Source organism: Penicillium lagena (assembly GCF_028827675.1).
Source record: "Penicillium lagena strain IBT 129212 chromosome Unknown utg000005l_segment0_segment0, whole genome shotgun sequence".
Taxonomy (NCBI): domain Eukaryota; kingdom Fungi; phylum Ascomycota; class Eurotiomycetes; order Eurotiales; family Aspergillaceae; genus Penicillium; species Penicillium lagena.
In genome coordinates, this window is record NW_026623226.1 from 2,837,956 (window position 1) to 2,860,205 (window position 22,250).

Consider the following 22,250-nt stretch of genomic DNA (forward strand, 5'->3'; position numbering starts at 1 on the left):
AGATGAACGTCAATCAGTGTCAATGTAGAGATTAGTATAAATGTTCCATTGGAAAGCGTTAATGAAAGACAATTGCTTCCAGTCCATGTCGATCACAGATGATATGAATTCTCACTATGGTATTCCAGCAGGAGCCCAAAGTCTTGCTGTGTCCTCACTTACGCCGCATGACGACGCAATTATTCGCTGACCGGCTGCATTATACACTTGAAGAGGCTACGCAGAATACAAGGTACTATGGCTGTAAGGGTTTTCTTTTTTCGTAACAAAAAGTAGCAAATTTGGTATTTTGTTTCATAATTGGTCCGCCAGGAGAAGACTGGTAGACTGGTAACGCGAGAGTCACCTGTTCAACCCTACCTAGATAAGCTATCTACAAGCACTGCGAGTAATAAGGATTCTGTTCTTGGCATGTGGTTCCCGATGCGCATGCGGTCGGGCCGGTCCATCCCTGTCCTCCACACTGACCCCAGTGAGTCTGAGTTGCCCCAGCAGCGGTGGTAGTCGTGGTCGTGGTCGTAGTCTTGGTGGTGGTCGTGGCCTTGGTGGTGGTTGTGGTGGTGGACGTCGAGCTGGAGCTGGTACCTGTGCCGGAGCCTCCGGGGTTGGTGAAGGTCGAGTCGATATCTCCCCAGCGGATGTTGGAAAAGACGACGTGAGTGGTAGGGTCTTGGGCCAGGATAGTAGCAGGGTTGCCTGCGGTACTGCTGCACGGGCCGCTGCTTCCACTGTCGAGCCAGTTCATGTACTGGCTTCCATCATTCCAGATACTGAAGATCAGGACCATTCCACGACCGAGAGCCTGACCCATAGTCGTCAAGCCGCCAAAGGTGGCCGCAGAGCCGTCAGAAGACTCGCACCACGATTGCGTGATGGAGTCGAGGCCAGATGACGACTTCGCGTTCGGGATGATCTTACCGTTCTGGATGTATTGTCGTCGGATTTCAGTCAGGGTGCCAGTCTTGGTGCCGTCATCCGTTATGAACTGGGTAGTGATGGTGAAGGGCTTGGAGGTGTCGACGGTATCGCCCGGTCCCCAGTAGTTGGTCACGCCCTGTGCGTAAGGATTGAAGCCACAGCCACCCTTGTCGCAGTCGGTGGCGCTGCAGGGATGGGGAGTGTAGGCGTTGGCCATGGAATTGGCCTCTAGGATATCCATCTCGTTGCAGCAGTAGCTCTGGCCGCTGGGGTTGAGCGTGCCGTTCCTCCAGGTTTCGACCGGGCACTGGGCATCGCAGTATCCCGAACCGTACTCGGCACCACCGGTATTGTATTCGTTCCTTCCGCCGCTGGCGCTCATCTCGGACAAGTAAAGGGCACCATTCTCACCGCAGGGCAGAGTAGACATGTCAACGTCGAAGCTCAGCTCCCCACCGAGGAGCTGCATCATCACGTAGTTCCCGTCCGCTCCGAGGAGGTAGAGCCGTGGAGAGGCATTGCCGTATACACCGTTGCTCTCGACGTATTGGTACATGGTCAACGAGTCTCCGGAAACAGACACACCGGCGGAGGTATAGTTGGCCGCTTCGATAACACAATTCTCGGCACAGGTGGCTTCGTCGGGGCACAGGGTCGTGTTGACACCGGAGGAGGTCGTGCAGGAATCATAGCCGCCGACGGTATGGATCCAGCGGAATCCCCAGTCCAGGACGATCGAGGTGTCCTGTTCCACGCAGCCCCCGGCCGTTGAACACTTCCAGGTGGTGAGAGCAGGGTTTCCAGGGTCGGTTGTGGCCGGCTGTTGTGCCTGGATGAGAGGCAGCAGGGCCAACCCCGCCGCCATAATGCTCGTCTTGGTGGAAGGCATGATGGTCAATTGCGATTGAACGGAATGAGAAACTTGCGACCCCCCTGATGTCGAGCGAAGAACATGGGGTTTTTATATACTTATCCCGCGGGCTCTGTATCGTCGACGCGGACCCTACAGGGGACCGGTGAGGGTGTGCGCTTCGACGCATTGTGCAACCGTGCCATCGTCTCTGCGGGGAACAATTGCACCAGAGGTAGCCCGAGAAGGCCGGGAAAATTTTGGCGACTGTGGTGAAGAGCCAATTGTCGGGGTCTCGCAGTGAACAGGAGAGATTCAGTTGACCAAGCGCTGGCGGGCCGCCGATCCGCGTCTGGGATAGGCTCGGTCAGCGCCCTCAATTGCCGCTGAAGAAGCCAAATTCGCGTACCCCGCATCCTACCCTGGTGATCCCTGCAGCCGGCACTCCGTGTCCAGAAGAACGAGAGTCGATGTGAGGGAGTTGCCTGTTTGGGTCAGGGGGAGGGCTTCATTCGTCACGGTCGTCACGCCTTCCGCATACGCCGAGGCAGCCCCGTCCAGTCTTTTAATCCGAAGGTTCGGCCAGCCCAAGCCACAGTGGCAGGGGCTGCAAGTAGCAGCAAAGGGGCCGCCGTCAAATGTCTGGGATAAATTGCCCCACCTGCTGTTCCTGAGACGGCATCCAGAGTCGAGTATCCAGGCCATTCTCCTCGCAATACGAGCCACTCGCTAGGAGTGCGCAAGTATCTGTCAATGAATAGGTTAAAATAGGCCATGCTAAGACCCAGAGGCAAAAGCAGAGAGAGAAGCCAAAAGAGCAGGCAAAAAGATGCAGAACTGTGAGTCACATGATCCAAAACGAGCACGTAAACAATGTAAACAACGAGGCCTAAATGGCAGAGCTCACCCTCAGGCCCAGGCCTGTATTAATCTATTGTGAAACTAGGTCATTCCACCCAACTCGCTCAAATGCCAACCACCGATTTCAATATATCAGCGCAAGGGCAGGATAATCATAAAAGTCGCGTAATAAGCTGAATTCAAGGCACTTTCAATCCAATCCTAGAGTGGTGATATTAATAGCGATGAATTGTCACCGTAGTGACCGCGACAATGAAACACAACAAGCCATTAAATGAATCAACCATCGAATTATACATCCATATTTGGGAAAGTTATGTCGCCCGCCCAGTGTAAACCTCGCCACTACCGAGAGATACCCGCCATGGAATCCATTTTTGCATAATTTTCCTAACTAGGACGTGCCAAAACGCACAACACCTATCATTATCTACAGCTGTGTTGGAGCCAGCGGTATCTATGAAGCTATTTGATCACATGCATTTTTTCTTGCTTTGTATCCGATACCGCTCCAATCTATATCTGGTTACTCTACCACAACCCTTGCTTAGTCGTGCGGTGGCTTGTCTCGTAACTGCTGGATTGCAATATCGAATGACTCATTGAAAGGTACTGCAAGTCACCAGAGAGGTTCCAAAGGGAGCACTTAGAGGGGCCTGGGAGATCTGGCAATGCGTATTAGTTACTTAACTAGTTAACGTTATACTATCTTTGCTGAGTAACTGCAGATCGTACCTCTCTTAAGACAGTCTAGGAAAGATCTAACATGCCATGCAGTTCAATGTCGAGGACGCTCTTGCCCACATAGATAGGATACTTGCCAGCCTGAAGACCCCAGGCCTGCTTTGTAACATCCCATTGGCTCAGATCGCGACGAGTCAAGTCGAACTTGAAGTGTTTTTCCTCTCCAGACTCAATCATCTTCTTCTCAAATCCACGCAAGACCTTCATAGGACCTCCGGGGATACCTATATAAAGCTGAGCTACCTCTGCCGCGGTGACATCTCCAGTGTTCTTGACAGAACAGCTCACATCGGCTACAACATCCCATAACGCTTCATAACCTCCCTCTGCGGCTTGTGCATCACTGCCCTTAGGCAGATAGCCCAGGTCAGCATCAGAATTGACAACGGCCTTAAGATCCGAGTAGGAGAAATTTGAATAAGTCAGTCCATAACCGAACTCGAAGCGAGGCTGAATATCGTTCTTAATGAACGCCTTGTAGTCCGTGTACACGCCCTCGCTAAAGTTAGACTGCGGATAGTACTCGTCCTTAGTACCGGATGCCACAACAGGCTCCAGAAGCCCCTTGTAATCAGATGCCTTGCGGGCGACAGTATACGGAAGGCGGCCGGATGGTGACTGCTTGCCGTACATGACCTCCACCAATGATCGGCCACTATCCTGGCCCGGAAGATGAGCATAGAGCACTGCGGTGACATTGGGGTTCTCAATCCAATCGTCAACAATACGTAGACCCGCGTTATGAATGACGACAATGGTGTTTGAACACTTGGCGGCTACATTCTTGACAAGCTCATCAGAGGATGGATCCGCCAGATAAGGGCGATCCCAACCTTCAGAGGCGGCCTCGTTGATGAACACGAGACAAGCATTGCTTGCGGGGTTCACGAAAGGATCCATGGAGGCCAGGTCCCACGACAAGAAAGTGTCGTCATCATATGCCTGGCGTTGGAAAGCATGAAGCGGGGCGTCAATGTAGGATGGCGTGTTGGCACCTGAGCCACCTCCCACGAAGAGAGTGCCGTTGAGAGCAACACCTGGGCCGCGGTCACTTGGGTTCGCGCTGGATAAAAACATAGCCATTTCAGTCTGGTTGTTCACCGCAGTGCCATTTGGATAGGTAAGGGTGTTTGTAAGACCCAGCGACCAGCCGCCCAACGCGGAGTCGTCCATAGTATTCATGGTAGCAGGAATAGCATCGTATCCGAAGAGCGAGAGAAACTTGGGCTTGCGGAGAGGCAGTGCACCTGCAGTATTTTTGACCAGGACGTGACCCTCAACAGCAGATTGGAGGATGATCTCCTTTGATTTCGGATCACGGGCATCGACGAGCTTGTGAGGCTCGAGCAGACTAATGGGAATGCCATGGCCGGGATTAGGAATCTCGGCGTACTTGTACCAGGAGGCCACAATACGCGTTGCCATGTCGTTCAGTCGGAAGTGAGGCATGGACCCATTGCGAGTAGCAATAGCAAGAGTGTTGTTTTCCCAATACTGCGAGTCGGGCATAGCGATATCCAAGCCTGCATTTGCACTGGCGATACCGGTATGCTGACCAGTCCAGTCAGACACCACGAAGCCCTGAAAGCCAAGCTCGCCCTTGAGAAGACCATTCATGACCTTGCTGTTCTGACATCCGTAGCTGTTGTTGATGCGGTTGTAACTGCACATCACAGATCCAGCACCCGCTTTAACGGCATCTTGGAAGGCCCAGAGGTACAGCTCATGGATAGTCTTGTCATCAACGTTGGATGAGACAGAGTTATTATGAGACCCCTTCAGCAACTGCGCAGTGTTACGACTAGTTTCTTGCTCATTGGCAATAAGGTGCTTGACACATGCGATAACATTGTGTTGGAGGCCGCGGACAGACTCTCCCGCCAGAGCGCCAGACAGATAAGGGTCGCTACCAAAGCCTTCCCAATTTCGGCCTCCGGAAGCGAGCCTTCCTGCTGGACCAGCAACAGGTCCCAATACCACGTTGGCCCCCTTGCGTCTGAACTCTGCGCCCATGTGTTCTGCTCGAGCATGGGCAAGGTCTCGGTTCCAAGATGCACCGACATGAATACCGGCAGGATAGGAGTTGACCATGTCGACGCCGCGAACGCCGTTGCCAGCATCTTGGAAACAGATTCCAGGGAATCCTAATCGAGAAACACTGCCAGTCACGCCTGAACAACCAGTCGTGGCTGATGCGTGTCCATACGTGATATTGTTCTTCTCTTCGTTGGTCATCTGGGAGACGAGGTGTCGGGCTTTGGCGTAGGCCTCAGCCCAGTCACCCAGGCCCTTTGCGACGGCTATTGGAGAATGTATATGAGTATTGTAACCATCACCAGATCGTGATGAGAAGATATAAACCTACGCGTATCAGGGACTGGCTCTGAGCGACCGTAAGACCAGTAGTGCTCGAGGTCAGCAGGACTAGGCTGCCCATCTTGTGCAAGACTCTGGCCTGTCAGCTGCAGCACAGTGGCAAGCCCAACAACGGAGAGTTTCATAATGCTCAAAGATTGCTAGGTTTGAATAGAGGAATCCTTTGATGAAACAAACCAAAGGAGCCCAACGGCTTTAAATACATCCACTCGGAGCCAAGGATTGCTACCAAGTACTTTTATTCAGATAAATGACGCTTAATTCGTTGTATTCTCCGTATGAAATCTTCTCGGAAGCTGCTCGGAAGCGGATCCTTGGTTCCTTACAACTAAAGGTTCAAAGCCAGGGTTCTTGGACAGCAAATGCTCCCAGCCAAGAGGTGTTGAGTACATGCAGAAATGATAGCCTCTGTCGTATTGGCCACAAAAGGCAATATTGGATGCCCATTATTTGGTTCAGGGTGGAACATGATAGCCTCATAGACGTTGAGATTCTCAGCTGAACGATTTGCTTCTGGTCGGTGTTCCGAGTGTAGATATTGCGTCGTCCGATGCGACCTAAGAATCAAAACGGGAATTCATATTGCGTATCAGTGGGGAAAACACGTCCGAAGTTTACCCGGGGGTGGTTGGTCAACCCTAGGTAACCAATTTAATTCTCTTCTTTAAATTTAACTTGGAACAGATCTTGACATGTTCAATTTGCTCCGCCTATGTGCACAAATAAGCCCGTTAACCCCCTTTGATGGAGAGTCGAAGGGTTGTGTGTAGCTGTATCATAGCTAGGATCTGGAAAGCCCTTCCTTGGTGGGTTTAGGGCGCCCTTCTGCACTCCAGGTTTTTGTCCCGCACGTAGTGGGACCACACATGGCAATCCCCACAATAAACTCCAGGCGCACGGACTGTGGTGTTTGCCATTTCAATTCACCGAAGAAACTCATGATAATTGGGTATGCCTCTTAAGACATGGCGAGGTCATTGTGAAATTAATAATATCCCCGCAATATTGAGGTGCTTTTCTGATTTTGATGCAGAGCACATGGCAGTGGTAAATAAATTGTCTCAAGCTTGAATAAATTTATCGCAACGTGCTTTATAAATAGAGAGAAAAAGGAAATTCGAAAACAGTTTCTCGCAAAATGAGCTGCAAATTTCGATCTCCACCTGAGAATTACATCGCAGGCAGACTAGACAATTATTTGCCATTATTAGCTAGCATAGTAATGACAGACAGCCTTTACAAATGGCTTACTTATTCACTTTTTGAATACAAGAAATCATTGGGCTGGATTCTGCTCGGATGGCCCTCCTAGTTCAGGCAAAGTCAACCCGTGGGTGAAGATAGAGCCGCAGTTTTACCGAAGGGTGTTGCGGCTTCGAGACATGTGGGGAAACCCAGGCATTTCAGTTTCTCCAACTGCCGAACGTGGTCCCGCGGGGCTACGCATCTTTCGTAGCATCTGCAGGCCATAATAGTCCCGCCAGAATGACAAGATGAAGAACGTCCTAGTTATAAGGAAATTCAATCTAAATATGAATATAAAGAAGCTGGATATCCTGTAGTTCTTCTGACGCTAAACCTTGAAGCTCTCAAATTGAATCTATCATGCGATTTTCATTACTTCTGCTCGCTGGGTTGGCACCAACCAGTATTGCCTCTTCGGTTGACTCTACTGTCAAAACCAGCAGCGGAACTGTAAAAGGCACTGCACGTGATTTAAAGGGAATTTTGTCCTTTAAGGGCATTCCTTTTGCAGCGCCCCCTACAGGAGAATACCGATGGAAAGCGCCTCGACCAGCTTTACCATTCAACGGCACACACAACGCGAATTCTTATGGCCCCAGCTGCTACAATGCATTTTTAGACGGTACAAACTTAACGCCCCCTAGTGAGGACTGTCTGAGTCTCAATATCTGGACCGGTGCTTCAACTGCCACTGAAAAACGACCCGTTATGATTTGGATTTACGGGGGAGGCTTTGAATTCGGAAGCTCAGCAAAGACTGCCTATGATGGAACTGCACTCGCTTGTGAGGGTGTAATTGTAGTGACCTTCAATTACCGTGTCGGAGTGCTTGGATTCCTGGCATTGGAAGAGCTTGACGAGGAGGGCGGCCAGTCCGGTAACTTTGGGTTACAGGATCAACTGGCTGCTATACGCTGGGTGAAAAAAAATATTGCTTCTTTCGGAGGTGATCCAGATAACATTACTATCTGGGGTGAATCGGCCGGCGCGCACTCAGTGGGTATACTAATGGCATCTCCTCTCTCGAATGGTCTCTTTCACAAAGCCATAATGGAAAGCGGTTCATACTGGGATAGCGAGCATGGGTCTCTGAGAACCTACTCAGAAGCCCGATTGCAAGGAGCATCTTTTGAGGCTAAACTAGGCGTCAAGTCCGTGCATCAACTTCGTGCACTTTCAGCTGATATTGTCAATAATGCCGCCCCTTGGAATGAAAGTACCGACCCGGGTATCACGGCCTTCGCTCCTAGTATCGACAAGTACGTTATTCCTGATTATCCAGGGAAAATATTCGATTTAGGTCAAACTCAGAAAGTTCCCCTATTGGCTGGTTTCAATGCCGGCGAAGACTTGGCTTTCTTGCCGCGGGCGTTGCCGCATAGCAATCCGACACAATTCCGCGACTCAGCAGAGGTTCTTTTTGGGAATCGCGTGTCAGAATTTCTCCAGCTTTATTTGACAGATACCCAGCTACAAGTTAACGAGTCCGCGGATATTCTCGTGGGGGATCTAGTCATCAGTGAACAAACTTTCGAAGCAATCGATAGACAAGCACGGGCCAGTGGTCAAAAAGTCCACGCCTACTACTACAACTACACTTCTCCTTATTCTCCTGCCCCGGCCCATTCTGCGGAAGTGGCTTTTGTTTTCGGAAATCTAGTCCCAAGCAACGCCGCGTCCTCTACGGCATCCGCTGCGGATAAAGCCTTCTCAAAAAAACTGAGGACTCTGTGGACGAACTTTGCCAAAACTGGTGACCCAAATGGTCATGGATTGCCTCAATGGCCTCAATATATTGGAAAGGGCGCTGATTTTATGGTAATTGGAAACACGATTGGTGCAATTGAGAACCCGAGGCTGGATCAGTTGGACTTCATAAAGTCTTTTAGGGCAGAAGGGGCTCTGCCTTCGAGTTGGCGTCATGATTTTGTCGACAATTAGACATGATGCGGCTAAATAAATTGAATTCATATCTCAATATAATATTTTGGCTTTATTTCCTTTGTACTCCCATTCTATCCTGAATCAAATGTGCCATATTGAAGTTGCCGACCAATACTTTTCCAGGTTTGAATTAAAGAATGTCTGTAGCAATTTAGCGCACTGGAATTTATGTAAGGCCCAGTAATTGTGCAGATAGTAATTGCTGACATTATAAGTGTATGGCAGTATTCCATTCTCTCATTCGCGTTAGCATGTCCCACCTCTCGTCCGTTAAAGCCTCGCGGTCCCGCGGTCCCGCGACGTGCCCGTGGGGTGCTGACAACAAGACTCTAGCTCCTTTCTTTCAATTGACCGGCTCGCTGTAGATAGAAGTGATAATAAATATGAACCTTCTTTTCAATCTCACCAGAAAGCTCTCTCAAACCACTCGAGATCTTTCGTGGATCCTAGCTTTCTCGTCTCTTTTGTTGCCGTTTAAACCCTGCGACTACTCCCAAGTTGTCCTTTCAAATCCATGAGATTTGCATTCAATATGAAGGATAGTGACAATTTTCATTTGGAGACTCTTGAAAATAACGAACAAGGGGATCTGTCTCCCTGCCATCGCGAATTTCTTCTCTCTCGCCATGGCAAGGTGAACCTTGTGCCTTTACCCTCAGAATTCCCAGCGGATCCGCTGAATTGGCCATCATGGAGAAAGAATGTGAACATTGCTCTAGTTTCATTCCATGCTATGATGTGTCTTTTCATGGGTGCAGGTATCATTCCTGCTTACGAGAATATGGCAGAAGAAATGGGCGTTTCCTTACAATCGGCCACTTACTTTACTAGCATGCAGATTGTTGTTCTTGGCAGTCAGTAAGCCACGAATCGTCCTCGAAGAGCTTGGTCTAATTCGAAAGAACAGTTGCGCCACTATTTTGGCGACCTATCTCAATGCGGTTTGGATTGCGACCTATTTGGTTGCTCAGTACTTTCTGCTCCGCCGTTTGCAATATCGGATGCGCTCTCAGCACAACCTATGGGGCAATGTCAATCTCAAGAATCCTTGTTGCATTTTTCATTTCCCCAGCAATGGCCTTGGGCACGGTTGTTGTGACTCAAATGTTTTTCAAACATGAGCGAGGGCAGAAAATGGGCATTTGGACGTACGGTGACAACCGCTTTCTTTTTCAAATCCGATTTCAAACTAATCAATATGAACTTGCAGGTTGATGGTGACGCTTGGTCCCCCACTCGGCCCCTTTTTGATGGGATTTGTTGCATATCATGCCGGCTGGCGCTGGATATTTTGGATATTTGCTATTGTAAGATGGCCCCTGCCACAATTTTGAGTGATGAAGGCCACTTCAAACTTCCCTGGTCAGAACCCCTCAAATATTGCAAGTAAACTAATCGAGTCATAGATTAATATTTCGCAATGCGTATTCTATTTTCTCCTCAGTCCCGAGACATATTTCACGCCTGAAGATGCTAGAAAGGGTAATATCTCCACAAGTCGGGCCAGGTTGTTTCATTTCGGCCGAGTCTCGAAAACACCTTTAAAGCTCATAGATTTTTTGACGCCTCTGACATCGGCAAGACATCACATCATATGGATTATCACGGCGGCATATACAATCATATTTAACTTCGCCTTTGTTCTCCTCACCGTTGAGATTCCTCAAATATTCGGGGAGAAATTTCACTTCAACACTCAACAAATTGGACTACAATTTCTTGGCATGATCATTGGAGGTGTTCTGGGAGAACAAGCCGCAGGTCCTTTGAGTGACTTCATCATGAACTCGTATGCGCGGAGACATCATGAGCAGAGATTAGTACCTGAGTTTCGCCTTTGGCTTTCTTACCTTGGATATGCCACAGTCACAGCAGGCTTCCTTATCTGGGGGTTCCGTACAGCGGATATACCCGCGGCGTCTTATGAGATCTCACCGATCGTCGGCATTGGAATATCGTCTTTCGGTGCTCAGATTATCACCACCAGTGTCATCACTTATATGGTGGACTGCTATCCCGGTGAATCTGCGGAAATTGGAGTTTTCGCCAACGCTGTGCGTCAAATTTGGGGGTTTATCGGTCCATTCTGGTTCCCAAGCATGTTTGAAACTGCAGGAATCAAGGGATCGGCTGGAATTATGGTCGGAGTTAGCTTGGTTGCTAGCTTCCTACCGGTCATGTGTGTGCAAATGTTCGGGGCTAGATTGAGAGGCACTGAACATGGGCACTCTGAATCGATGCCTGATTCAGTAAGAGACTAGACTGATGGATAATGTTTTCAGTCCTCTTGAAAATGACATTATATGTCGACCGAACCTGTATAGTAAATATAGCAGGTCTACACAGCCAACTGACCCAGCTCATACGATTTCATAGTTTGAAAACTTGTCATTTTTGGGCATTACGTTTTATCGTAGTAAAAATGAAACTCACGCATACACATAGGATAATGTCTGCCGCCCCGTGACTTGCTCTTTCCGTTTTAGTGCTCACCCCTCGCTCCCTGGGTAGAACTGAGCACGGCGCTGAGCGCCCAGATCTGCTCAGGGAGCATGACAAAATCAAAATCGCCCGCTCACTGAGCGCTCACTCAGCAACTGACTGCTCTCCTGAGCGCCTTGAGCCACTCACTGATAGCCCTGATTCGCTCACTGAGGCCACCCTGAGCATGGGAATGAGCGCCCTGAGTAAGCCCACCCCCAATAAAGTGCACCCCATCAGTTTCGTCCATGTGCAACTTTCATCGCTCGTATTTCTCCCATCAACAAAAAACTGCCATAGTCAATGTGACTCTTGTTGGATCTGTGGCCGCCTCTTACCTCAGTGGCGGAAGTGCGCGGTGGGTCCTGTTTAACAAACCTATCGATCCCTAAACATCCTGCGGTACGACAGCTGTTTACACTGGTTCTTCGAATCTATGATCACTGTCCGTCCGCGAGCGATGTGAACAAACAATCTTAGCCTTTCTACACACCTGCCTGCCCTGTCCAGCATCGATTGTCTTTACGGTTGAAGCATTCTAGTTCAATTCATTGTCTACATTCCGGTTTAGCAACAACCAATTTTTCCTCCTTGATCTTTTTGCGTACTTGTTGCCCCGATTGTTGCCCAGCCACACGTCGTAGCCCTTCTCCACGAGATGGAAGGGAAGACAGCGCTGTTCCTCGGAGTTGGAGCCGGTTTCTCTGCCTCCGGCGGTGTCAACTCGGCGTCTGTTGATACTGCAGTATAGAAACTGTCGTTCAGGTTTAGGTCCATTCGTTACTCCATCCACTGCCAGGCTGGGCCACGCGTAGACCCGCTTCGGGGCACCACGATATATGAAAATCAGGAACGAGGTTTCCCGGTTCTAGGGATCTAGGAAATCCACATTCGGGAATACCCCGTAGTGGCCTGCACTACGGACATCGCCGAAATATTGTCTTCTACAGAGAAGCGACGAGCCAAAAAGGGCTGATCCTATAAAGTTGGGGGAGTAAAAGCAGGGAACAAGTCTTCTTTTCTCTAGTAGAGTTTGCTCTTTACCACCAGGCATACATAGCGTTGTGCTAGTACAGATAGCGACTTCCCTGTCGGCTCCTCACATTCTTATTCTTATCCAGGTCAGAGTGAGGGTGATGTATGCCTAAGAGAGAACTTGCCCGTAATCTCGAAGGTCTGATTCCTATAAGTTGTTGTTTGCCAAGGCGAGCTGATGTGAATTTCTGCAGTCCAAGATCCTATAGTTCGTATACAGCGCATTCTGCAATACAACATCGTATAGTTCGTATACAACGCATTCTGCAATGCAACATCGTATAGTTCGTATACGGCGCATTCTGCAATATAACACCTTATATTTCATGCGCGGCCAGGGATAAAAGAACAAGGGAGGAATAGAACACAACCATTTTCCACCTTTCATCAGCCATTTTCGTTCAAAATTGATCAAGATCGTCATGTCTCACCGGCAGAAGGACCTCTTCTGTACCTAAATTCCTCGAATCAAGCACAATCATGATCTGAGGGGAAATATCATCCTGGTTATACAATATATGTTGATTCAGCCAATAAACGAGTCAGTAGTCTTAGAACTCAACATATAAAGCCCCTTCAACTCCCCAGACAAATCCCAAACATTTCTAGTATCATCCAAAATTCAATCTAAGTCTCAATTCAACACACAATTCTTGCTTCTTCTTGAAGAAACAATTTATCCATCAAAATGCGTTTTTCCATCCTTAGTCTTGTTGCAACAACCCTCCTTAGTCTCACTGGAGTTAAAGCCTCGTGCACCTGTGAAGTCGGCACAGCTCAAGGCGAATACTGCGGTTACTGCCCCCAAGTCGTCAGTGGATGGACCCTCGACCATGTCTATGAGTGCAACTCCGGGGGAGGCTGTCATGACTATGGTGTTAGGGACAGCTGCAAGACGGGTTATGACCAATGTCCTGTTTAAAGGCTTTGCACTTTTCTATGAATTACTCTCACCTGTGAGTGGACCCAACTTCTCCTGTCGTTGCAGTATATGATATCCAAAAATTATTATCATGGTTCATTATTGACTTCGAAAAGAACTTGCTTGAAGGAGCGTTTTGGGTGTGAGTAATGAGCTTGAGTTTTGGAACATCAACGACAGAACTCGTGTAGGGGTGCGTTTGTGGAGAAATTTTAACGATTATTGGGTTATTGTTTCAGAGAGATACGGGACCTGTCGCATCTCTGTCTCCTAAATGATGCGTTTACCCTTCAATTGAAAACTCTGAAGCATATAAGGTGCAATAGTCTGCCACTCATTTGACGTTTCTTATCAGAAAAGACACAAATTGGAAGAGCTAATTCCCTCTGACGTTCGCTTTCTGAGATTTCGTAATTTAGTAAGGCAGAGAACTGTTAGGCTTTGAATGGGAATAGCTTCCTATCCTCTACGGAATAATCATGAGTAATTGCTAATCAATCTGGATGCTGGATGCTGTATATGAGTCCCCAAGTTTCTGTCTGAAGAAATCAATTAATCTTCCTCTAGATTTCCGGCACCGGCTCAAAAATAGATAAGTAGACTTGGACGGAACTAATCAATAGAGTCGCTCATTTATTGGAATGCAGTTCAGGCCGCGGTGGATGTTGTGGCGGCTCAACTCTCCGTTTGTGATAATATGTGGGCAAACACAGAGGGATTGTTCTTAGGATCCACTGTCAAGACATCTAGGCTAACATATAGGCTAACATATAGGCTAACATATAGGCTAACATATAGGCTGCTGCATATATTAAGTTATATCGAAGGAAGAAGATATTGTAGTCCAAAAACGTATTAATATATTTATCATGAAGAAAATATATCTATAACTGTAAAACCTTCCACCCCAATTTTATTAATACACTCATATCCCCCATTCATGCACTGTCGGTGGTGACATTCTCCGAGTGCGTGGTAGAGAGCGCACGCTTCTCACTCGCTCTCAGCTTCTCGCCCAGGACCTCAACGTCACCCTGCTCAGCAGCAATGGTGCGCTTGGTATCGTGGAATGTCTTCCAGGCCGGGGTACCGATGTACGGAATACCAGTGGGATCCTCAAAGATATGCTCGGTTTCCTCCAGGGTCTTGCCCGCAGTCTCAGGGAACATGAAGAAGACGTGGATCAGCATGGCTGCTAGGAAACAGCCGAAGATGATGTATGTTTGCCAGCGGATGTTTGTGAAGGCCGGAGGCACGAACAGACCCAGCGCCATGTTGAACGCCCAGTTGGCCGAGGTGGCCAGCGCGACAGCCTTGCCGCGGACGCGCAGAGGGTACAGCTCTGGAGGGTACACCCACGAAACTGGGCCCCAGGTCGGGGCATAGGAAGCCACGAATAGGTACGTGCAGGCAATCAGGGCCTTGGCTGGGGCACCGTGGAGGCGCATGGACTCCTCGGGGGTCTTGTTGATACCGCCAGGGACCACCACACCATAATTGGCCATAATACCGGCGTTGGCGAACATCCAGGTCATCATCAAAGCAGCACCGATCAGCAGCGTCGGGCGACGACCCCAGCGGTCAACCCAAATCAGAGCGGGGACAGTCATGATAACGTTGATGATGTACTGGATAGAGGAGGCAAGAAGAGTGGCATCGCCAGAGTAGCCAGCCATGCTGAAGACATAGGTGATGTAGTACATCATGACGTTCATACCGGTCAGCTGCGACCAGATCTGGCAGAAAAGACCGATGAAAGTGCGGTTCAGCATTTTGGGCTGGAACAGCTCCAGGTACGAAACATCTTTGTTCTGGCTCTCAAACTCGCACATATCACGAATCTCTTGCATCTCAGCAATCACGAAGGGGCTGTTAGCATCACCCTTGCCGTGGACAAGGGCGAGAACCGACTGGCACTCCTCCCAGCGGTCCTTGCGAGCCAACCAACGCGGGGATTCGGGCAGAATGGTCATTCCCAGGAAGAGGAGAATGGCGGGGAGCATCTGAACACCCCAGGGAATGCGGAAGACGGAGGTGCTGTAGTTCCAGGACTTATCACCGCCGATGTAGGTGCAGCCGAAGGAGATACTGCCCGGCGATAAATGGTTAGCAGGTATTAGCAGCATGTAAAAGGCAGGCAAAACATACTAGTACATGATCAGAATGCCCCAAGTGATAGCCCACTGCTGGGAGCCGACGAGGCGGCCACGCTTAGAGGGCGGCGAAATCTCAGAGATGTAGACCGGGACTTGTGCAGACTCAATGCCGACACTGATACCGTTGATGATACGACCGGCAATCAGCATGCCCATGTTCTGGGACGCGCAGATAATAACAGAGCCAATAATCCTATCACAGTACTTGTTAGTTTAGATCTCTTGTTTTCGGGCTGCTTTTCTTACCAAACAATACATCCAGTCATGATCGCATACTTGCGGCCAAGCCGATCGGAAACGAAACCAGAAATGAGAGCACCCAGCCACGACCCACCAGGCATGGCAGCAGTAACACCACCCTGAGCCAGTGAGCTGAGACCTGTACATACCGGCGAATCGTTGAACGGCGGGCCATCGGGGCCGTGGTTGAAGTAACACTTGTAGGCAGGAGTGGTAATAATGGCCGACATGGAGGAAATGTCAAAGCCAAACAGACTGCCGCCGATGACGGCGACAGCCGCAATCACATAGATGTTCCCCACGACAACCATGGTGGACAAATAGGCTCAAGGCACTATGAGAGTGAGAGAAACAAAGAGAGAGTAGACAAAAAAAGAACCTCGGAAAGACAGGGGTGGAGGAGGGTACTTAAATACCATGGCCCTCTTCTCCTAGTAACTTGCTCCAGGTACAAAAAGAAAAAAACTCTGTCATGAGACAGGTCCCGTCCCCACTGTGCCAGGTCAACACCAGGGCCGTCCCCATGGAGAAGGTCGCGATGATTAATTACAATGGAAAAACGTGCTAATACAAGCCGGGGGCCCGCCAAGACCCTGTTTGCGGTCCCTGTCTCTGTGATTGGGCCATATAATCCACAATATGTGTTTAATTGGTCAATCTCAGAATCGATCCGGGGGAATCGGCCACTCGAATGCTCAGGCTAGCCCTAACCAAGTGTAGCGCGGTACAAGCAGACCACCGAAGACAGTTCGGCCTCCCGGTTTCTTGATGCTGGGCGCTCCTTCGGATCGGCCTGTTGCGGCAGTGGCGCTCGGCATCGTCAGGGGCTTGCACTTAAGCTACATCCCGAAACTCTGTGGTGGAAAAAGCCTGACGAAATGAAGTATAGTACGTTCATGGTGGAATAGGAGTCCGGATAATAATTTTACGTTGTTCTCAGTCTGCCAATGAGATTTGCCAGCGAGACAGGCACCTCATTACTCGGTCCCACCGACAATGCCACCATGAAGAGAGTATCCTGGCAGGACTTGTCGATACACAGCAGCAGTAATTAATTATTTAACCGGAGAACCCACAAGGAAAAAAACCCCCGCCAAAGCCGACGAGGCAGTACTAGTCCGGGGCCCCGAGCACGGGTAAATGCCTCAAACGGGATGCCCGGACGGGAGCTCAATGGCCAGGAGACGCCGAGAGTGGGCTCGGAACAACGCGAGGTCGGCTTCCAGACCGCCCGGGTTGCGTGGTACGGCCTCCTCCGGCCGTCCTGTTCCACACAGCAAGGCTTATTGCGTTGTTTCAGGTGGACTCGTGCCTGTGGAGACTCATATCGAAAAATTTCGTTGGGCCACCACGTTCAGCGCACACATGTGGTTCCACCCCACCAGCCCCATATCTTTGCTCGTCTTCTCTCCCACGCAGTCGCACAGCGTGCGGAGAGCCGGGGAACCGACATCCAAATGCGCTCACCGGGTGACATTCACCCCAGATCTGACCAGACTACGTATCTCGACTTATATCCCCGAGTGTACTTGCGAGGAAATGGTGAATGTCTATCTATGACGTGAGGATCGGGAAGCGGCTCTCGGCTCGGCGTGCCCCTTTTATTTTCAATACCGCCGGTGACAATTCACGGAAACTAATGCCACTCACATCATGGGCACAGACCGTAGTTCGCGCTATCCAGCGCCGTTGGAACTCTGAGTCTAGCTGGTCCATGCGCTTATGATGTAAGTGGAAGTGTTTTAAAAGTCTAATAGATGAATCTCCTGATCCATACCAAAGGGACAGCATAATCCGGCTTCCTCGGATCAAGATCGGTTATGTCCGCTGGTCAACGATTGCCTTGTATGGCTGTTGTACCATGCTATTATAATTCAACGAAAGTGACCCTTCGCACCGTGCCATTCCCCGTGCTGTTTGAGGCATTCTCCGCTGCCCGGGTCAGCATTACGCGGACCCTAACTCTCGTCTATTATGACCAATTGCCCTTTTGGTCATTCAGCCATACAAGTCCCAATAATTTAACATTGCGGATTTACTGGAGAATTATTGTATCTGTCCTCAAGCTCCCTAAATTCACTACTACACACCGAGAAAAGTAATTACATGTATGTGAATTCGAAAGTCTAATAATATCTTCAGAATAGAAACAGAGCTACAAGAATGGCCGAGGAGAGTGAACGGGGAGAATATCTCGTAGCCACACAGCTATCATCGCAACCATCTCCTTAGTGCAGCTGTGGCCCGTATTCTCCTGCACAAAGAATGTTACATGCTGGTCACTCTTTCTTCGCCTTTCCTCCACCCATGCTGCCGTATACTTTGCAGGGACCAGCTTGTCGTGCAGTCCATTGCACAAAAGCAAAGGCACGTCTGTAGGGAAATCTTTTGCGACTTTGCAATCGTCTCGATGAACGATTTCCGCTAGAGAGCGTGGCCAGCGCCGTTGTTGCTCCAAAGTCATTTGCTGATACAGAATATCGATATTTTGCTTGTGTGGTCCGGGATCAACGCCTAACCGACTGAGCAGTAGATCGGTCAAGTTTGGACAGCCGACTACCATTGTATAGGCGTAAAACTGCCCCGGAGAAGCCAGTGAGGCAATCCGCCAAGCAGTGTGAGCTCCGAGAGACACACCGGCCATGATGTTGTAGAACCGGGTGAATTGGGATAGATAGCAAGGGAGATAATCGACCACCAGCTTGAAATCCTGTGCAGCTCCAGAAATCATTGAGATCAAATCCATCCTACAAATTGTTAGAAGGCGTGACTGATATAAAAATAAGAAAAGTCTCACGCATGGTTTTCATTCCCGTCTTTCCAAGCTCGGTTTGCCTGTGGATCAACCTGATATGCCAACATAAGCATCAACTACGGAGCATAACCCCTCAACAATGCCCATATCTTACCTCGCGGTCTCCGTGGTTCCTCATGTTCATCGTCACGGCAATCAAGCTAATTGATCTGCCTGGGGTCTTGTCTGTTTGATACCGATGCAAGATCTCATGGGCCATGTCTTCCATGACGCGATAGGTGCGAGTTCGGTTGTGTGCCATATACAAAACGGCCACTTCGCCATTGGGTTCACGGTTGGCTTCTTGTAGTCCATAGACGTAGATTTGAAGTCCGCCGATGGCTAGTTTCGTTTTGCTCGATAGAGGTGTGCTCAACGGGAGAGAAAATCGCGGCTCTAGGCTGTCCACAATTTGTGTTGCCATTTTTATTATGTTCTTCCCTCAGACTCCATAAGTGTCTGGTATCTTGAAGTTTTTAAAAGTAACACATAACGAAGAAACAGCTATTTGCGCTAAGGAGCCGAACCAACCGGTTGAACCGAGATAATTACCGCGGCAATATTCCATATTGATTCGGCCAAACACTATGGAAATGCTATCCACCCAATCACAAAACCAGATAATGCTTCTCAAAAAAGTCCAAGATAATCGGTGTAGCGTTAAAACTGGCAGGATGATGACCGGCCTCCTCGTTATCGGCATTGGGGACAGTGCTGGGCCAGTCATGGCCAATCACCGAGTCATAGACCAATCGCACAAGCCCAGTAAGACCAAATGAGTAGATGACAGTGTCGGGAGCCAGTGAAATTGTAATATTCCGTTGACTGACCAGTTCATCTCGCGCAGCCCACTCTCGAATGAAATGCGGGATCGTCGGTAGACACTCATTCTTGCGCTCGCCGCCCCAGTAGGAAATAGTGGTATCATTTCCGCCGTGGAATGCAAGAAAAGGAATGTCTTTTCGCGAGGCATTGCAGGGAATATCAACTGTCGAAGGCATGCATGATAGAGTGTCGATATAATATGCGCCTGAGACGGGGGCAAAAGCTGCAAAACGCGTAGACATCTCTGTGTTGCAGGCAAGAACGTTACAAAAGCCACCTCCATCCGACTTCCCAGTCGCCCAGACACGGGTTGTATCGATGCAATATTTCGAATCAATCTGTTTGAGAATGTCGTCTGTAAATTGGATATCGTTGGTTGTGTCTCCAGGGACTCCTTGCCACTTGTTCTTTAGTCATAATTAGTATGGAGTGCTTGAAAGTGTCCCAAGCTGTACATACGTTGATGCCTTGGGGATACACGACAAAAGCCCTCGTGTTGAAGTCCGGGTTGGTCAGTTGATCGAGCTGGAGCTGATCATCCGCCGTACGGTCGCCACCATGATACGATAAAATCACGGGAGTTGGGGTCTCTGAATCGTACAGAGGTGGAATAGAGATGAGATAGCTGCGCTGTAGCCCTCTGCTCGTGATTGTTACATTTGAGACACCTCCAATGGATTGACCAGCAGGAAGCGGTTTTGGTAGGCATGCTGAGGCTGCCGCACTCAAAGCAGACAGCAATCCAAGTAGGGGGAGTATTGGCGGCGTCATTTGGAAAATGTTCCTGCTCTTTTTTCTGTCAAAATGATGTTAGATGTTGGTCGTAAGCAAAAGAATAACGTCAATACTTTAAGGCGACACAAAAGGCAACCCTTCGCGGTATCCCATAAAACCCCTGGGCTTAATCACATTTTTGGCCGAGAATGCCGGATGGGTGAGCTGCAGCTCAATTGGTCCGTGCCGTTCAGCTCAGTATATTGAACTAGTACTGTAAACAAACTAGGATACAGGGAAGTATCAACTGTTCTGGTTGAAGACTTGGGAATTGTTCAAGATTGGGATTCGCAATATAAAATTCCTACAATACGTATCGAAAGTCCTGATTCTGCATGTCCGTCAAGTTCTCCTCAAACGAGTGAAGACGATCCCCGCCAGTGGAGCGCCTCTCTCTCTTTGCGTTCTCCCTGCGCAGGAGAATCCAAGTCCCAGCGCTGATGACCACTACAAGGCATAGACATACAAAGCTGCCAATAAACCCGGCGCGGTATAATGGCCCTGGAGAAGCGCCGAAGATCAATGGCCCAATGATGTTACCGATACAATAACCAGCAAACGTGGATGCGCTGGTAGTCGCTTTTTCTGATAGGCGTTACTTTTTTGTTTCCCAAAAACTGAAGAGGAGACTCACTGGTATGGCCGGCAATGTTGGAAGCGGCCAGCGAAACAGCTAACCCGCCGGAGGCAACTTGGACGGCAATCAGGAAAATGCCGGCAAACAACAGACCTCTATTGGTGCGTGGTCCGAACCAGCAGATCAAAGTGCCAGCAATGGAGATGAGCGCACAGATAATGATGGAGAGGTAGCGTGTGCCCTTCCATTTTCGAGTCACGTAAGCAACTAGCAAAATAGCCAGCGCTGTAATAGCGCCGATGGGACAAGTCAGAGCCAGCGAGTCGAAATGGCTGAATCCGAAGCCGTTAATTACAATGGTTCCAAATGTCCCAATAGCGCCAGAAGGCACGCCGGTCAGGAGAACAATCAACGTGCAGCTATACGTCTTGTAATCCCGAAATGCTTCAAAAAACTGGGCTTTATCAAAATAATGGCTGATAGTGCCTGCCTGATTTTCCTGCAGTCGGTGAACGGCAATTATGCGTTCAGATTCGGTCAATCCTTTTGTCGTGAGAGGATCATTCGGCAGACAGAAGAAGAGAACCACTGCCCAAGCAGTTGTGACGGCCCCAAGGATTAGGAACATTGGCTTCCACGAGACGAGCGATCCATGAATCTGACCGAGTCCGTAGTTTATAAGAGGCGATATCATAGTGGCAACCCCGACACAGCAGTACCACAGTCCTGTGCGCAAGGCCTGCTCATCCCGCCTCCACCAGAAAGTCACCAGCACGGTGAAGGTAGGCGCGACGGCGGACTCGAGCACGCCAAGCACAAAGCGGTTGACCATAATGCCGGCATAGTTTGTGCAACCAGCAGTGGCCATGACCACAATCCCCCAGAAAAAAGTCGCCAGTGATATGACTCGCGATGGAGGGAAATGCTGCGACAGGTACACCATTGGATAGGTGCCGACCAGATACCCGATGTAGAAGATCATCGAAGCGTTTGAGTACCGTTGGTTGTCCGTGATCGGCGTGCCATTTGTCTCATGCCCAATCACAGTAGATAAGCCGAGGTCGGTGTTGAAGTTGAACTGCGTGGCGGCACTCATGATCCCCTTGTCGTAGCTTTGCAGCATGTACGTAAACATCATGAGCGGGATAATCCTTTTTCAGTCAGCAGGGTACCTAGGAATACAGGAAGAAAAAAGGCTCACCAAAAGTCCAGCTTACGTACGAGTCGTTTCTCTTCTTCTGGTGAGAAGGCGACATCGTCCTCCGTCTCTTCGACCTTTTCGACCTCTCCTAGATTTAACTTCTGGATTGAATCCTCCATATCTGAGGCAAAATGCACGTAAAGACTGTCGACCTTGTGAAAGACACAGCTGACATGGTGTTGGTATTTATATCCATCATGATCATCAGGTTTTTTCTCGACTCCCCGGATTTTCAAGCGCTGTGCGTAACTCGAAGTTTACCGAATGAGCCGAAAGTGCCGGCGTGGGGTCCCCGCACTAATAAACT

General features: G+C 49.4%; 9 protein-coding genes across 9 annotated transcripts; 2 read left to right on the top strand and 7 right to left on the bottom strand.

The window, feature by feature from the left end:
• Window positions 1–373: 373 nt before the first annotated feature.
• On the bottom strand, window positions 374–1,807 carry N7510_007885 (putative endoglucanase; the record flags this gene model as incomplete). The annotated part of the gene is made up of 1 exon (XM_056979810.1): window positions 374–1,807. The coding sequence occupies one exon, from the start codon at window positions 1,805–1,807 to the stop codon at window positions 374–376; it is 1,434 nt and encodes a 477-aa protein (XP_056832853.1).
• A 1,572-nt stretch (window positions 1,808–3,379) lies between these two features.
• N7510_007886 (beta-glucosidase) lies at window positions 3,380–5,874 on the bottom strand (the record flags this gene model as incomplete). The annotated part of the gene is made up of 2 exons (XM_056979811.1): window positions 3,380–5,673; window positions 5,739–5,874. The coding sequence occupies 2 exons, from the start codon at window positions 5,872–5,874 to the stop codon at window positions 3,380–3,382; spliced, it is 2,430 nt and encodes an 809-aa protein (XP_056832854.1).
• A 1,480-nt stretch (window positions 5,875–7,354) lies between these two features.
• Window positions 7,355–8,935, top strand: N7510_007887 (carboxylesterase/lipase family protein; the record flags this gene model as incomplete). The annotated part of the gene is made up of 1 exon (XM_056979812.1): window positions 7,355–8,935. One exon carries the CDS (start codon window positions 7,355–7,357, stop codon window positions 8,933–8,935), a length of 1,581 nt encoding a protein of 526 aa, XP_056832855.1.
• Window positions 8,936–9,470: 535 nt separating this feature from the next.
• N7510_007888 (uncharacterized protein) lies at window positions 9,471–11,199 on the top strand (the record flags this gene model as incomplete). Its single annotated transcript, XM_056979813.1, has 4 exons — window positions 9,471–9,696; window positions 9,794–10,044; window positions 10,149–10,324; window positions 10,383–11,199. The coding sequence occupies 4 exons, from the start codon at window positions 9,471–9,473 to the stop codon at window positions 11,197–11,199; spliced, it is 1,470 nt and encodes a 489-aa protein (XP_056832856.1).
• Window positions 11,200–14,314: 3,115 nt separating this feature from the next.
• N7510_007889 (sugar porter family MFS transporter) lies at window positions 14,315–16,083 on the bottom strand (the record flags this gene model as incomplete). Its single annotated transcript, XM_056979814.1, has 3 exons — window positions 14,315–15,464; window positions 15,525–15,725; window positions 15,779–16,083. 3 exons carry the CDS (start codon window positions 16,081–16,083, stop codon window positions 14,315–14,317), a joined length of 1,656 nt encoding a protein of 551 aa, XP_056832857.1.
• Window positions 16,084–16,467: 384 nt separating this feature from the next.
• On the bottom strand, window positions 16,468–17,720 carry N7510_007890 (uncharacterized protein; the record flags this gene model as incomplete). Its single annotated transcript, XM_056979815.1, has 3 exons — window positions 16,468–16,605; window positions 16,887–17,054; window positions 17,670–17,720. The coding sequence occupies 3 exons, from the start codon at window positions 17,718–17,720 to the stop codon at window positions 16,468–16,470; spliced, it is 357 nt and encodes a 118-aa protein (XP_056832858.1).
• Window positions 17,721–17,927: 207 nt separating this feature from the next.
• Window positions 17,928–18,990, bottom strand: N7510_007891 (alpha/beta fold hydrolase; the record flags this gene model as incomplete). Its single annotated transcript, XM_056979816.1, has 3 exons — window positions 17,928–18,519; window positions 18,570–18,619; window positions 18,682–18,990. The coding sequence occupies 3 exons, from the start codon at window positions 18,988–18,990 to the stop codon at window positions 17,928–17,930; spliced, it is 951 nt and encodes a 316-aa protein (XP_056832859.1).
• Window positions 18,991–19,174: 184 nt separating this feature from the next.
• On the bottom strand, window positions 19,175–20,162 carry N7510_007892 (CE1 family esterase; the record flags this gene model as incomplete). The annotated part of the gene is made up of 2 exons (XM_056979817.1): window positions 19,175–19,798; window positions 19,851–20,162. The coding sequence occupies 2 exons, from the start codon at window positions 20,160–20,162 to the stop codon at window positions 19,175–19,177; spliced, it is 936 nt and encodes a 311-aa protein (XP_056832860.1).
• A 307-nt stretch (window positions 20,163–20,469) lies between these two features.
• On the bottom strand, window positions 20,470–21,877 carry N7510_007893 (major facilitator superfamily domain-containing protein; the record flags this gene model as incomplete). Its single annotated transcript, XM_056979818.1, has 2 exons — window positions 20,470–20,612; window positions 20,800–21,877. 2 exons carry the CDS (start codon window positions 21,875–21,877, stop codon window positions 20,470–20,472), a joined length of 1,221 nt encoding a protein of 406 aa, XP_056832861.1.
• Between the last annotated feature and the right edge of the window lie 373 nt (window positions 21,878–22,250).